The sequence below is a fragment of the Copadichromis virginalis genome, linkage group LG6 (genome assembly GCF_057382275.1).
Source record: "Copadichromis virginalis isolate Kocher_CV1m ecotype Utaka linkage group LG6, C_Virginalis_male_GT1.1, whole genome shotgun sequence".
In the NCBI taxonomy this organism is placed as follows: Eukaryota; Metazoa; Chordata; class Actinopteri; order Cichliformes; family Cichlidae; genus Copadichromis; species Copadichromis virginalis.
In genome coordinates, this window is record NC_140623.1 from 24460086 (window position 1) to 24476963 (window position 16878).

General features: G+C 40.8%; 1 protein-coding gene across 3 annotated transcripts; it reads right to left on the bottom strand.

Moving 5' to 3' along the window:
• Positions 1–992: 992 nt before the first annotated feature.
• On the bottom strand, positions 993–16805 carry fam114a1 (family with sequence similarity 114 member A1). Of its 3 annotated transcripts, none has more exons than XM_085459390.1 (13): positions 16760–16805; positions 13949–14275; positions 13351–13435; positions 11963–12195; positions 10193–10327; positions 9856–10008; positions 9631–9772; positions 7889–7974; positions 5546–5758; positions 5199–5338; positions 3683–3755; positions 3137–3190; positions 993–2550 (listed from the first exon to the last, which is right to left on the bottom strand). In XM_085459390.1, exons 2-13 carry the CDS (start codon positions 14267–14269, stop codon positions 2425–2427), a joined length of 1761 nt encoding a protein of 586 aa, XP_085315516.1. In that variant the 5' UTR covers positions 14270–14275; positions 16760–16805; the 3' UTR covers positions 993–2424. The 3 variants fall into 3 exon arrangements, with proteins under 3 accessions (XP_085315516.1, XP_085315513.1, XP_085315515.1); XM_085459387.1 differs by having other exon boundaries at positions 9592–9772; XM_085459389.1 differs by lacking the exon at positions 16760–16805 and adding an exon at positions 15205–16725 and having other exon boundaries at positions 9592–9772.
• Positions 16806–16878: the final 73 nt, after the last annotated feature.

Here is a 16878-nt window from a genome sequence, read left to right on the forward strand (position 1 = left end):
TTTTGACAGCACTGACTAATATCTTGTTTGCTTAATAGCTTTCCTTGCCAGCATCCATGTATCTCTAAAACTGAAGAAGAAGCAGAGGGAGAGAAATATTTATCCTTCAGAGATCGAGGTAACTGTGGGCTAAGCGCTATAAAGTAATTCATCTCAAATTCTGTAGAGACGGCGGTTCAGAAGGAGGAGAAAAATGTAGAGCATAGTTGAGATACAACACATCTGACACATCTCTGCGGTGATGTGTGAGATGAAACCGACGTGGTATACATTTCTGAATGTTGGAACGCATGATCAAAGGCTTTGTTCTGGAGTAAAAACATGTAACCTATGTGTGCATGTAAGGCTGTCTTTGGGGTGTTTAAAGTGGAATCACACAAAGTGTACAGCAGGTCGAACGCGAGTAACCACCTGGTTTTATTTCACCATAAAAACATTAAAGGAGCCAAGCTCGCTCTGCCAGGAAGTAACTAACTCCAGATAGCAGCACCTGCAAGGCTCATGTCTTACTGTGAATTTGCTCTTTTTGCAGTCAGTCGTACTCAACCATCTGGAAAACATCTGTATTTGCAGCACATTTTCAGAATTATTAAACCCAATCGCTACTCTTTTACTTTTATGGCGTAAGAGGGAGACATGAAAAATATTTTAACTTATGGGTCATTCCACCTCATATCGCTCATCACATTTTTAGATCATTGTCTGCTCAACCACCTGTGTATTGCTTGAAAATCGAATGGTTTAAAACTTGGATGACTATAATCTAGCTGTGAAGTTTCAGCCTCGTGTATCAAATACTTTTTTGGACATGTTTTGTTTTTCTTTTCTGAGGCAATGTTTCAACATGAATATCTCAAAAATGTCCAAGATAAAAGCCTAAAACTTTCTCTGATCTTTCTTTCTCCGTAAGATAGAATCAGGGTCTGTAATTTGGAAACAATGCTTAAAAATGTCTGGGTGGATTGAGCAAACACAACAAGTTGCACACTAGAGACATTAGCTCATTATTTAATATGAAAGAACAAATTTCAGGAGCTTCCAGATGTAAGTCTTATTATAACGGAGAAAATGATCTTGTGAAGTATATGCATATTTGTTATTTTCAAGACCCACTGGATGAGTCTAATAATGATGTTTAATTTTGAAATATACAAAAATGCAACAAATACTGATTTTTTCTTGTATATACAAATAAATATTACAATGTTGCATCTTTAAATTTGAATGCAGACTGGAGCTGGTCGAGCAGATGGCCCACAATAATTTGAGATAAATTGACCCTTATACCAACAGTTTTGCAGAGTGAGGCAGTTTTAATGCATATTTATAACCAAAGAATCAGAAGTTACACTCCGTTTCAGCAAAGATTGCTGTGTGCGAGTTATACAATCCACATCTACCTATCGTGTTTCAATAACCTTTAAAGTGAGTGAACAATGAGTTAGCTCATTGTTTAGCAACAAACAGATGCACATGATGGAGTAATTCCGGCTAAAGAGCTCAATGTCCCCTTTAGGATTTAGCAAAAGCCAAAATCAGAGTTTAAAGAGTCAAAATTCACTAAATGAATGATAGTGTTTAAAAGGTGATACATAACACAAGTGTTCACTATTTACTTCCACAAAAAATGTCTCTAAAATCAGTTATTGCAGGTTTGAATTAATAAACCCCCCCAAAACAGACAGTTTTTGTTTTACTGGGGTAATTAAATGTTTTATTGTTATTTTGTTGCTGTATTTCACACTGTTTGGTTTTGGTGCAGCCAAACTAGCCGATTCCCTTCAAAAGGCTGTGGTTTCACTTTTAGCGTAGAGAGTGGTATCGCTCATCTAATTCAGTCCAACAACAAGACGCAAACAGAAATTAATTAACCGACATCACATTAGTAATGTTCACAACAAAAGATGGAAATAAAATATAAGGTAGTGTTGTTTCATATAATTTAACACAGAAAACAAAATAAGTATGATATTACTATATATAATCACTGACGCTGGTATTTTATCTTAACCTGCAATTAAACAGTCAACACAACAGACACTCTACTAGTGTTAGTCTATGTTTTTTCCTGTTGTGCAAAGAAAGCTCAATGTACAATAATATAGAGTTTGATCAGTACAATGAGTAATATTCTGTTTTTTGGTTTTGAGGCGTGGACGTCATTTTGGTTTCTTAAAGCAAAACATCAACGGCAAAACAGGCAAAGTAACATTCAGAGACACAACGTGGCACAAACACACAAACAAAACGTATGCGAGCTACCACTACGTGTGTCAGTTAAGCTGGTATCTTCCTGATGATATTCTCTGTGTTCTGTTACTATTTGGCACTTAGTGTAGATTAAAGCACTTGTTCTGGTGACTCTATTCTCTATACTTTACTGTACAACAATAGACACACTGGCAGGCAGTTGCACAGGCAGTGTTAATGCTGAATCTGTGCTGCGGCCTCTGTGGCGGGTCGGCAGTGTTGGCTCTGGATGTGGGAGATCTGCAGGATGGGCAGCAGCAGCTGAAATGCATTCTGGATGTAGTTGGTGCTGTTGGAGCCCTGCGGATAGGAAATCATAAGTAGATGTAGCATAGTGCTGAACAATATATATGCATATATACATATATGTATATAATTGAGAGTTTCAAAGACTGATGGCTTGGGGACAGAAACTGTTCTCTTGCTATTCTGCTCCAACAGCTGTAAATCCTCTAGCTAGACACCTGTAGTGAGAATAATCCATGATGGGGATGGATGGAATATAACAATGCTACATGTGCACAGTTTGTGTGCACAGCTCTGGATGTTTCTGGTCATCCAGAAATTCCTCGAGGCATTAAACAGGTGCTTTGCTCACAAGAAAACAATGCCTCCTGGCATCGCTGTCACAGAGATATAACAATAAAAATGAGGAAAGATTTGTTTCTAGAGATGCAATTTGTAAAAAAAAATGCATTCTGAAAAATGTTGAACAAGTCTTTAAACGCTGTGTGGATCTCGTCTGAGTGCCTCTTAAAACTCAGTTCCCATTGCATTAGTGATGATGATCCTGATCATTTATCTGTCACTCATCATGAGACTGCTACATCATTAATTTTATCCATTTTTATTTTTATTCACGATGTTCAAAGTAAAAAAATCTCACCTCTAGCAGCACACTCTCTACCAGTGGGTTCAGCTCTTCTGCTTTCCTCTGGCCCTAAAAAAGAGAGGCAGTGACACTCGTGAGATCAATAAAAGATGATGGAGTAGCAGAAAAACACAAGTACAAAGACAAAGATCAAAAATTATTTTACTACTGTCAGCAGAGCCTATGAAAAAACCCCCAAACAAACAAAAGAAACAGTGACTTGATCCAACAAACAAATACTCACACATCAGCTGTCTGATATATCTCCTGCTACATCTAAAAAGCTCTGCTGTCACTGAGTCACGTTGTTGTAGTGGGTGAAATGTTTAATTACAATGAATACGACCACTGTATTTATTATGAGTCAGCTCTACAGAGACTGCTCTGTTGGCATAAATACTCATTAGAGCACCCCGTGTGTATTCATACAACTTAAAATAGGCCCCAACTGAACTAAAGTTAAACCCCGATGGATACTTTTTGACAATAGCAAACATTATTAGAATAGTCACAATCATCCCTAATGTTCACACACCCACATGCACACACACTCTCACCTACCCCAACATCGAGCAGCGTATCAGAGAACTTCTTGGCCAAACACTCCACCTCCTTACACATGGCACATGTCAACCTGCAATAAGAAGAGTGGATTTGAGCATGCATCACTCCTTGGAGTAGTGATACTATCTCTTCCTTGACCTCTCTCTACCTCACAGATACACACACACAGACATGCAGACACACATTATGTGCAAATGGATTATTTCTTCACATTTAGTTTTTGCTAGCTCTTTAATTGTAGACCTAATGCCATACACACCTAACTGTTCTTATTTTAGTGCCCCTCAATCCCCTTTTCTCTCTGTCCTCCTCTCTCCTTGGTACCAGGGGGATTCACCCAAATGATCCTGGTAAAACAGATCCTTATCAAAGCCTTCCCCAAGCTGCAGTATCTGCCCTAGCACAGGGCCGAAAAAAAGGAAAATCAGACCCTCTAACTGGACCGACTTTATCTTTGATAACAGCACGTTTTTCATAAGCTTATGCACACGTGAACTGTGCAACATTTATTTTGATCATTTTTGACCAACATCTTGTGTTGATGATGAGCATGTTGGATTGTTACGGCAAGTTATCTCCAGCACATCCCAGTGGGGTTAATGTCTGGAGTCTGTTGCGTCTAATCCACGTGAAAATGACGTCTCCTATTCCCTGAACTCCCTGAACCACTCTTTTACAATTTGAGCCTGATGAATCCAACCCAACCACATTGGAAGAAAACATTTACTAAAGGAAAAACCTGGTCATTCAGTATTTTCAGGTAGTAAGCTGACCTCAATTTCTGAACCAATCCCAGATCGTAACACTGCCCCCACAGGCTTGTACAGCAGAAACCTGACACAATGAATACATCACTTCACCCGCCTCTCTTCTTGCCCTGATGCACCCATCACTCTGGAACAGAGTAAATCTGAACTCATTAGACCACATGACCCTTTTTTCATTTACTCCAATCTTTATGCTCCCGAATATACTGAAGCCCTTTTCCTGATTAGCCTCACTGATAAGTGGCTTTCTTAAGGCTACACAGCTGTTTAGTCCCAATCACTTGAGCTGTTCTCGCACTGTGTGTGTGGAAAGGCTCTTACATGTTGATTTTTTATCATTTCATTCCAATTTTAGCAGTTCCAACAATCTCCTTAGTTGTTTTCTTTGCTTGACACAGTCCAATAATTTCAGTGAAACGCAGTAACAGCTGACACGGTTGTCTAAGAAATGATAAGCTCTTATGTATTTGCCTAGTTAAATCCAGGTGGTGACTTGTCTTTTGGCCAGGCAGTGTATGCGACTGTTTCAGTCTTCTTTGCTTGTGAACCTAACCTCAACAATCACAAATGCCAAATCCCAAACATTTCCATTATTTCCCTTAGCAAAGACATAACAACAGCTTATATTGATCTCCTGGAGGCTTACCCTAACCCGTACCATAACCTTGAACCTGTCAAGGGGATACCCACAGAAGGAAGTTCCCACAATGTAAGTGTGTAATACAAGTACACATTCACACACATACCTGGTGAGGACGTGTGCCTGGTCTCTGGCTGGTTTCTCTTGCTCCTGGCCGTGGAGGATGAGCTCCGCCACCTTGTGGAGCTGCTCGATGCTGCGAGCCGTCACTTCTGCCAGACTGCTGACCGATGACAGGTAGATGGCCTGATGAGAGGAAGGTGAGTGTATACACACACACACACACACACACACACACACACACACACACACACACACACACACACACACACACACACACACACACACACAGAATAAGTGATTCAAATCAAATAAGGCAGTGACAGCAGGAAGAAAAGGTGACGGAATTTAAACTTGAAAGCAGAAGTCATAACAGTGCAGATGAGACGTCACCTCTACAGATATGGGGTCGCTCTCCTTTGCCTCTTCTCCTCCCTTCATCTCCTCCTCCTCGCCCTTCTTCTCCCCCAGCTCTTCTCCGTCTTTCTTCTTCTCTTCCTTTTTGTTCTCCTCTCCTCCTGGCTGGTCCTGCGTTTCCCTGCCAACTGTCTCTGTAGTGACAGGTTGTTCCACCTTGCTCACCCAATCATGGGCCCTCATTCGAGCCTGGAGATGCATAATTACCACTCATCAGGTCTGCATGAAGACACATTCCCACCCTGATCCTGATGTATGCTAATTAGATGCATATACATGGATATCAGAATCAGAATCAGAATCAGAATGGGTTTATTGCCAGATGTTGAGGTTTACAACATTAGGAAATTGCTGCGGTGCTTCAGTGCAGACAATAAGAATTAAAGTGCTATGTAGAAAGAAAGATATGTGCACGAGATATACATGAGATATATACATGAGAATAAGAATTATGAGTGCTACGTAGAAAGATATATACATGAGTGCAGGTGGTGATCAGTGCCAAACATGAAATGATGCAGTTACACAGCGTAGGGTCATATGTTAGTGGCGGGGACAGTCATGTGGTTATTGTTCATGTGTCCGTGACGGTGGTGTCATCTGCGAACTTGATTAGCTTGACAGACTGGTGGGTGGAGGTGCAGCAGTTGGTGTACAGGGAGAAGAGCAGAGGAGAAAGAACACAGCCCTGAGGGGAGCCGGTGCTGATGGTCCGGGAGTCCGAGACATTCTTTCCCAGCCTCACGTGCTGCTTCCTGTCCGTCAGGAAGTCAGTGATCCACCGGCAGATGGGATCAGGCACATTCATCTGGGAAAGCTTGTCTCGGAGATGGTCTGGAAGGATGGTGTTGAAGGCAGAGCTGAAGTCCACAAACAGGATCCTGGCGTAGGTTCCTGGGGAGTCCAGATGCTGCAGGATGAAGTGTAGGGCCATGTTGATGGCGTCGTCTACAGACCTGTTGGCTCTATATGCAAACTGCAGGGGATATATGCTAATATTGGTTTTTATATATGTGAATGTGATTACGCAGGATGGCTTTAGGGGCTGATAACTTTTAAATTAGCTTTGCAGCAGGATGCAGAGTTACTATGTTGAGTGTAGATACAAAGATGTGTATTTTTGTAGCTTTGTGGACCGTTTTCTCAGAGCAAATAGGAAGAATGATTGGTGGTTGTTAGAATATTCCTGGTACTAAACTACACTATGGAATTTGAAATGCATGATTTCAACACAATTTCATAATAAAACGAGGTATAAACTAATACTCATAACACAGCTTTATAGAAGAAAAATCAAAGATTTTCTTTCCAAATCAGAATCATATCACTATGTGAAGGAAACTATCTGTGCATTACACCTACAGGAGTGTTTATGACACCCCAGAAAAAAGACAACAACCCTTCTCCATCAAACTTTAGAGCAGGCACGATTCGGTCAGGCAGGTGGTGTTCATGTGGCACTCGCCAAAGCCAGATTGATGATGTATTGCTTGCGTGCTGCTTCTCAGCCACAGAAACCCGAGTCATGAAGCAGCGGGCGCAGTTTTTGTGCTGATGTCGAAACCCTGCAGTTACTCAGTCAGCAGAGCACTATGTGCCTCAGCACTCGGCAATCCTGTGCTGTAACGTTACGTGACTTGCGGTGATTCCTAAATGCTTCTGCTTTGCAGTAATACCACTTACAGTTGACTTGTTGCAACAGCTGAATCAGAGTTGCAACACTGGCATTTCTCTATCACAGTGCCACCTTCAAATTCACAAATGTTTGTAAAGGCAGGCTGCCTTTATATACCTGTGGCCACGAGACTGAAAACACCTGGATTCATAAATGATGTGGCTCAATACCTTTGTCCATATAATGCAGAATGATATGACATTCAGAGCACAGACAGTATACTGGCTACTTCCTAGACTTCTGTACAATCAGACCTCTTTTTGAAACCAGAGGAGTCGCCTCCTTCTGGACATTAGAGGAAATACAGGTTTTAGGCAATTCAACACCAGCTTCACTTTTCAGCCACACAACTAAGGTCTGTATTTTATACACAGTCTGTGATTTAAAGGCTCGTCACAGACAATGTACCAGAAGGCAAAAAGGCGCTTCACCCACTGATGGTGCTGATGTAAAGTAGTAAGTGTCAGTAACTTAACAACCGGTGTTGCCAATAAAAAAATATAAAAGATTGTATTTATTATTAAACTGTACAATTTACAGAAAAGACAGTTAATTTAAAATTGATAGCAAAATGCAGGATGGATGGATGGATGGATGGATGGATGGATGGATGAAAACTACTGGCATCTGTGTGAGTGAGTCACCTTGTTGAGTTTGTCCGGCGTGGCGGCAACATGAAGTTCAAAGAGCAGCTCGGTGAGAACACTCACAAACTCCTCGCCATCAGCAGCTGATAAAAATGCACAAAAGGCATGCACCACCTCGTGTCAGTTTACTTAAATACACAAAGCACGTGTTAAAGTGTGATGCTACACGCATTTACACCACATGTCAGGAATCAGTCGATTTACTCCATGCTGAGATCACGAAGCGTATATTGTTGTTGTCATGCCAACGTAATTCAAACTCCTGTGTATAAATTACAGCTGGAATTGTAAAACATGCAGATTCGGCGCCTGGATCTTATGGATTGTTTCTGTTGGCTTTTCTTGAGTCTGCAAATGTGTCGGTGGCCCCTGAACACCAAACGCCGGATCAGGCATCCTGTTCAACCCTCCGAGCAAAAGGGCGCCTGCCTGCTTTGAGCTGTGCACCTCCATGACATCCCCTGAAGGTGCCCCTCACAAACCCTTTAAAATGTAAAGTGGTGAGATGTGACGAGACCAAAACTTGCCATCACACTGACACAGTTTCACTCCAGTAGAACATTTTCTACTTCTTTAGCAGATTAGGAACAGTCACCGTCATCGCTGATTCCCGTAAGGATCTAAGGTTTTCAGGGCTTTTAGGAAGAGGAAATATAATTTGGGTAAGTTCTAGGATGCAGAGTTCTAGGATGCAGAGCATATAAGATTATTTGACATGAAGCAGATGTTTAAGTGAAAATTTGGATTCTTGAACTCTAATTACGACATAATATAACAGATTGATGTGACTTGTCAGAGTCATAAGAGAGTGAATAAAACAAAAATGTCAGGTCAGATAATAAGACGTTTGGGATCAAAAGGGTGGCTGATCATAACCCTAGGTAGACCTACTTGTCAGGTTAGGTTACCTGTACCAGTGACCAGTGACGATACTAATGCAATATTATTAGAGGCTGAACTGGGTCAGAACAAGAGAGTTCAGGCAAAGGAATGCTATTTTTTAGTTTATGAGGAAAAGGTCCAGATTTTCTTAATTTTTTTTTTTTCGTGGAGTTTAGATGACCTCCATATAAACAAAGAAAAGAACATATTTTTGTGTGCTGACAGAGCCTGACTCAAGGATGACAACGCAGTTAATCTGGTCACGTTTTCACTGAAGCCATGCAGTGTCTTTCATCTCGTTATAAGATGCTAAAAGATCATCCTGCATCAGTAACAGGAGAAGGAGGGGTACTCAGGCCATTTTCCATAAGTTTGTTGCCTCATAAGAAACAAAGGAAAAGTCATTGCCTCACTTTTTTCCTGCAATGTTGCTGAAACTGGAGAAGGCTGTGTAAACGGCTTTAAACAGCAACCAAATACCACAGGATTAGTCTTTGTGTCTGAAATTGATGGAGCACGCTTTTAAAAAGCACTCTTTGAATCTGCACAAACTAACTTTCTGCACAACTGCACAAACTTTGAAAAGATTAAAACTAAAATAAGTGAGCTAAAGCTCCCTGAGGAACAACAGCAGGCTGCCCACAGCCAGCATCAGAGATAAGTGCAGTCATGAGTGTGTTCAACAACAAACCCTGTTTTTAACAGTTTGGGTTATCATTTCCCATCCAGGTGCCTGTCAAAGGCCACCTGATCCTGGGTCAGCGCTAAGGGACCACCTCCACCTACAGCAGGTCTAGCAGTCGATCTGGGTCACTCACATAAGGGGGTAGAACAGTGTAATTGGGAACTAAGATCACCGTTATCCTTCATCTGTCCTCCTCCTTCTGTCTCCACATCCTCCTCTTCCTCTTGCTTGATGAAAATCTCCTTGATGTAAATCAGCTCCTTCTTCACCTCCTCCTGCTCCTCTTCGGTCAGGGAGGAGAGGAAGGCTTGAACCTAAAATCACAGCTGCAGGTAAACTGCTTGAAACAGGCAGTGTTTCTGAAGCGCTTTCTGTATTCCCGACACTCGCGCCTTACCTTTGCTTCACTCTCATTGGACAGAATCTCCAGGGCCTCCAGGTGTGACAAGCCCTGGTAGTCATCAAAAAGAATACCGTAGTGAGCTGTGGGAGCACTGATAGGCTGGTTACTCAGACGGGCCCGCTCCTTCTCCTTGGCTTCCTTCAACATCTGAAAAAAGAAAAAAAAAAAAAAATCAGAAAAAACAGAGCCACCAATTTAAAGCAATTACACCTACACACAAACACACACACACACACACACACACACACACACACACACACACACACACGACACACCAGTTTCAGATTCATTTCTTATCTGACAAGATGAGATGAGATGGTCAGTTGCATGCCTGACTAAGTGACGCGGTCTTTTGCATCAGAGTTTTGGTCTTTTTAAAACCCGGGTCACTCTCTGCAAGAACAGTCATGGTCTTCTTTCCAATGAACTCCAAGGCATCCAAGCCTCCACTGATCACTGACTTACCCTGAGAGACACAGAGAGACAGATGCAGAGCGAGGAAGGGTGGGAGGGGAAAGGCAGTTCAGCAAACTACAGTAGCCTGTTAAAGAAAACAATAAAAAAACAAAAACAAAATAGGATTGACCAACAAAATTGTAAATTTAGATTGCACACTTTTATAAAATGTTGTAATTTAAATAATATCATACTGAAAGTTTGCATACTGAAAACTAAATGAATTCAGTTAAAAAAATATGAGCTTGCTCTTGGTTTATTGAGGTCCATGAGCGCCAAAATGAATGAAATAAATACATTGTTAACTAATTAAATGTGTCATTAATCAATTAACCCTTTAAATCTCAGTCAGTTCAGTCAGGAACAAAGAGGGAAAAAATAAAGTGAATGTTTTTGCAAAATATTTAAGTAGGATTGTAATTTTAAAACTGCAGCCTTCTGCCAAAAATCAAGAGATCATTGCTTACAATCCATAACAGCTCACAACTGCTTCCAGTCTGATTTTCAAAGCACAGATGATGTCTTTAACTTTAACTGCGCTCCTTCACACAGCAGGAAATCGAGAGGCAGAGCATGTGTTAATGAGAAATATTTCAGCTTACTAAAACTGTGAATTAGGAGGTACTTAATATGTAACACAAATAAATAAATCGTTGACAGCACTGAAGGGGCTCGACTTTTCTATCGACCATGGCTTGCCATCGAACACAGATTGAGGAATGCCGCAGGGAAGGAGAGGAGAGGAGCTGGCAGCGACGTCCAGAGGAGGATCAGTAAATCAAGGACTGTCTTCTGCAGCGTGGACGCTGTCTGAAGTCATCACAGTCAAGCACTCTCACCAATCTGAGGCTATAATAGAGCTGTGCTGTGTCTGCTGTAACTCTATAGGCTAAATTAGTTAAAGGGTTAACTAATTAAATAGGTTAAGCTCTGTAGAGTTCATTCTTTTTAAAATCTCACTTATATTTTGAGACATCTTATTAAACAGTTTATTTTGGATTAACCTGATTTTGTAGATTAAATAAGCCCCACTTTCAGAGTACTTACTTCTATTTGCATCTACTTGTCTGCTAATACTGTAGCATTCAGGGTTAATAGGGAAGCTTTTCAATTATGTTTGCAGTTCAGCAGCAGTTTTATATGCTTATACGTTAGGAGCAAAACTGTGACACCACTAGTGCATTATACTGATCACTGACTTATCCTGAGAGAGACAGAGAGAACCTGAAATCTAAATATTTAAAAATTTTGCCAGGAGGAAGGAGAATGACTGAGGGCGACCATAAAAAACTCTCACTAAGTCTAAAAGTCTCAGGAGACTGCTGTGGATCTGATTAAACTGAACGACCTCCAAACATTCGGTAAAGCACATCATCAGAAACAAGCACAACTCCATCACACAGACAGCTCTGCTGTGGACACCAAAGTGCAAAAGTGAGCGCCCTAAGACCACACGGCAGCAGACTGTCGAGGCGGCATTATGGGCACTAAGAAAACGAGACGACTCTTCATATCTGAGTACATGACTGCCTGGTGAAATGTATGATTTAATCGCCACTAACACTCTTTCATGACATGGTTTGGAAGCTTCATCAGATGGATACCTTTTGTGTGTCTCTCTGTGCGTGTATGTGTGTTCACTCACAGTGTTTTGTACGGCATGTGTGATTGTAGAGAAAACGCCCCTGCTAGAAGCTGTGGCTGCAGTAGGAGAAGACGACTCCCCGGAGTTGGACAGGTCAATCTCTCTGCTTTCGATTCCTCCTTCTGTCTTCTCCTCCACTCCCTCCTCCTCTTCCTGTGCCTCCTCTCCAACTGAGGTTCTGTGGAGACGAAGTGCCTCTCCTGCCTTCACCTTTACTGAGGTCAGGCTTTGACCTGCACACAGAAAGCAGCAAATTAAAGACTCACATACATGAGGAGAAGTAGACATTGATGGTCTATTTCTCCTGCTTGCCAGCGACATTTCTCATTACATATATAAAAACACATGGTCCTATAATAATCCTGGCTGAAATCTATGAGCCAATTTTGAAACCGCAAGAATGATGGCAGAAGTAAGACAAGCGATAAAATGTTTCTTCACTTGCTTATGGAAGGACTCTGTGCTTGTCTGTTACTATCACCTTGCTATCAGGTCCCTGCTACTGCAGAAATACCATACCAGCGATTTCTGAATCGCTACACATGAGCAAATACACATATAGATATTGTTAAAGTGTTTATGTGATGACAGTGTGCATTTTCAAATTGTGCATCTTGGAAAACATTGCTGCACCACAAATCGTGTACAGATTTGGGTGCAACAATGTTTGGGTCCTTTCATAGTTATGGTGTATTTGACATTCCTGTGTTGGTGTTTGTGCATCGTCATTTGTGCAACTGACCAGTCATGTTGCTGTGATGTCACAGCTGTGCAATGGAGGGGAAAAAGAAAACAAATAGCTCTGTTTTTATAAAACACCCTCCTGGAATAAATAGTAAGCACTGCAAGTGCTTTCTTTATTAATTTATACAATATAATAAATTTACTATGGAGTTAGGTTTTTGTTAGCCAAATTTAACTCATGTTAGTTCGCTAGTAATAGCTTTCAATAGCATTAGCTACCTTCTCAGTTAATGCTAACTGTATGCTCACACAACATCACTGGTCAGTTTCAATGTTGACCCTGAACCAAAATTATTATGGTGACGCAAGAACAACATCAACATGGGGATATCAGATTGTGCCACAGTTATGCACAACTGGCCAATCACAGGGTGAAATGTAATTCAGTTCAATTCTATTCTATTCATACAGCACCAAATCACAAGGCCACAATGTGCTTAATATTGTAAGATAAAGACCCAACAATAATACGGAGAAACAATCAGATGACCCTATGGGCAAGCACTTTGGCGACAGTGGAAAGGAAAAGCTCCCCTTTAACAGGACGAAACCTCTGGCAGAACCAGCTCAGGGAGGGACTGGTGGTGAGTGAAATGGGTGTAAATGTGAAGAAAAGAATTGGATGAGAAAAACCTGGGACATACCCACTGTGGAGGTGGCAGTGGTCAGAAGAGATTTTCCCCATGAACTCCAAGCTCCCCAACCTTTTTCTTTGTCCAGGAGGGACTTCTGTGCGCAAATATCCATCATAGGAAAGGAATAAAACTGTTAACCGTTTGGTCTATAATATGTGTGAAAGTACAAAACAAATGACAATCACAAATCTCTAAATACATATCATAATTGCTTGTTTATTATTAAATATTTCAAAATGTCAATATGAAGCTGTATTATACATAGAAAGGCTGGATCTTAGCTTTAAGGAAATTCATGTATCATGAAAACAGAAACTAGCAGTTTTCATCAATCAAATTAACTAACGAGAAGTTAATAGGCTTTGGCTTTGTCAAGCTAAAAGACAGTGTAACACCTTCAGTGTCACTTATTTAAAGATTTCAGTGATTATATGTACATATTTGAGCCTGTATATACAATTTCCTGAATAAAAATCCTAAATATATTCAAAATTCTTGTTTCTTTGAAGTTATTTTATAACTGTGTGCAAGTGTATCTATGAGACATTTTCCTCTCAGTGCTTTGTGTCAAGGAAACATAAATCAAACTTCAGCTTGTGAAACAAACCTCCACATCTTCCTCTGCAGCCTCTGTGTCTGGCTCCAGGCTCACTGGTTGGTCACATTCAATCATCTGACTCTCTGCAGGAGACTCTGGTTGGTCAGCCTGACCCTCTAATGTCTCAGAGGTGGTGGTGTTCTCTGTGGTCGACTGCTCTTTGGACTGATCAAAACTCTCAGGGGAGAAAAGAGGCTGCAGTGGATCTGCTGGGGGTGTACCGGCTGCTGGTACATCCTGACCGAGGCTAGGAACAGGGTCGGGGGGCTGAACAGGTGGAGGGGTGGGGTCTGTGGAGGGGTCAGCATCAGAGGAGGCAGCCTGAGACATGATGATCTGCAAAAAGTTGGATTTTTAGTGGAAAACTGCTCATCTGTGTCTTTCGTATAAATGCACTTTCCCTAAAACAAAAACACTGTTTATACAAATCTAAGCATAAAGTGGAAACACTCAGTTCTTACATGTTTTATCATGTGTGAAACTCTTGAGGCCTGGCACATTCACACAGCGTTTAATTATTAGTGTGAATTAGACTTTTCATTGGGATTAACTTTAGTGACACTAAACAATGTTCCTCAAATTATGAAGTACTAAGAGTACCAACTGTGTAAACTGTTCCGTGCCAAAGAGGATTGAGGAAAAAGTCAATCAAGCTGTGTCTGTATCCCACACATACGTCATAAGAGGTGTGACTGGGCTAAAAACATCTGGCTTTAAGGACTGGGAGCTTTTTTTCTGCAGCTCACTGTACTTGCAATTGAACATGTTGTAAGGGACTTTTGTTGATAATATATAATGTATTAAATAACAATTAAAAAACTGGGGTATATAGAGACTCCTGGACCATTTAAAGCAGGGGTGTCAAACATAAAGCCCGGGGTCCACAATTGGCCCGGTGAAGTCTCGAATCCGGTCCCCTGGACAGCTTTAGAAAGGGACGCATAGATTTTGAACTTTTGACTGTATTTTCATAAGTTTCACAGATTTTCCTATTGATAAAGACCAACCACCTTCATTGCTGCAATTTTACACAGGTATTATTAATTTCTCTGGTCCCAGCCACTTAAGATCAAAATGGGCTTTATGTGGCCCATGTAAAAGGAGTTTAACATTCCTGGTTTAAAGTGATGTAGAATAAGTATTTTTTTTAAAATATATAAATAAAAATGAAAATCATAAAAAATGACAACTTGGATTTCTACCCCATCCATCCCTCTCAGTCACATGCAGCAGTCCCTGAAGACACACCCAGACCCCCTTCTTACCGGTCACCTGCTCCTTACCCAGCTCAGCCCAGGCCAGGTGAGAGATGTAATCTCAGGAATGCCTGTCTTGGGTCTGCACTGGTGCCTCAGATTTGGCTTGGGAATTAGTGATTGACACCATTATTTAACACACACCATTTTCAGTGCATGGGAGATCCACGTTTAGCCACTGTGGCATCAACAACCAAAGGGACTCCACTTGAGTGGGTATCTCTTTTATCTCACCCTGGTTTTTACTTAAGGTGCAGTACCATTTATTCTTATTTTTGTTTTCTTTTTAGCCCTTTATTATTTATTTAACTTATTTATTTCCATATCTTAAAGTTGCAGTTTGTCTTTGTATTTTCTCTTTGAAGCATTCTAGGGTGCAGGTGTGCATTAAATAATCTGTAAATAAAGAGTCGAGTTTCTATCTTATTCTAAACTGTTGCAGCAACGAACAATTATCCCGATTCTCTAATAAACACGATGGATACTATTTATTTTATTTGGCCTGGAATTAGAGACATTTTCTCGCTATGCTCTCCTTTTTTTCCTCTTCTCGTTCCCTTCAACCTCCCACCATATGGTAGCAGATAGCTGTCCCTCAATGAAGCTAGATTTGTTGGTCGCTTCCTATTAAAAAAAGAGTTTTTCCTTCCCGCCATTGCCAAGTGTCGTAAATAAGTGAGTGAGGTTTTAAATGTGATTTTTTTTTTTCATTAAAGCTGCAGTAGAAAGTGCCGTGAGGGGAATTGTTGCTGTGAACAACTAAATAAAACTGGACTCAACTGAAAGAATTTTGACAACACAGAATTTTATATGTGCTATAATTAAAGCGACAGTACTGCTGGTCATTTCATGTCCGATGTTGCCATCTTGTGTTCAGTTGCTGTACTCAGATGCATATGACTATCACTCAGTGATTTTATTACTGTTAAAAGGAGTTTTCTGCCAGAAAAAGGTCCTTGTGCAGAACGTTTTTTGTTTTTTTTTTGTTTTTTAAATCAGAAGAGCTGGTGTGGTTAAAAATAATAATTAATATATATATATAAAACTTCACAAAATAGAAAAATATGTTTTCACCCACACACAAAAAAAATGCTTTAAACAGATACTGGAAACCACGGTCTCATAATTCTCATTTTGCATTTTGAGCAGTAACAATAATCTTGCACTTTTGACATAAATTATATAAACATCTTTTCCTCTGACTCATATAGAGCGTGACAGCGTGACAAATAATAATTCCCTAATGCTAACACCTAAGTAAGGATGTATTAAAGACTGCCCTGCCTTTTTAGTGCGATTTATAGCATTAATGCAACGTGACAGCATAGGCAACGCTGTATAAGAGACAGGCAACAAAGAGCACTGTTATGCTCTACTTTCACGCTAACATGAATGGATGTTTCTCACTTCCTAAACACATACAAACACACAAAAACAAAGCGATGCAGCAAATTTATGAAAGACTAATCTCAAGTTGAACTGCAGTTCTTCGCTTGTATAGTCAAAGGAAAATTATAAAGCTGGGAGACAGTTTTGTTTTTATGAAAGTGACAGTGCAGCTCACCCGTTTGGTGCCAGCCAGCGGCTCTTCCGCCCCGCCACGTCGGCAGGACGGTGGTCTGTGACTGCGCCAAAGAGTAACAGCTGACAAGAGAGTTCTCTGCCTCGGGAGCGGCTCTGATG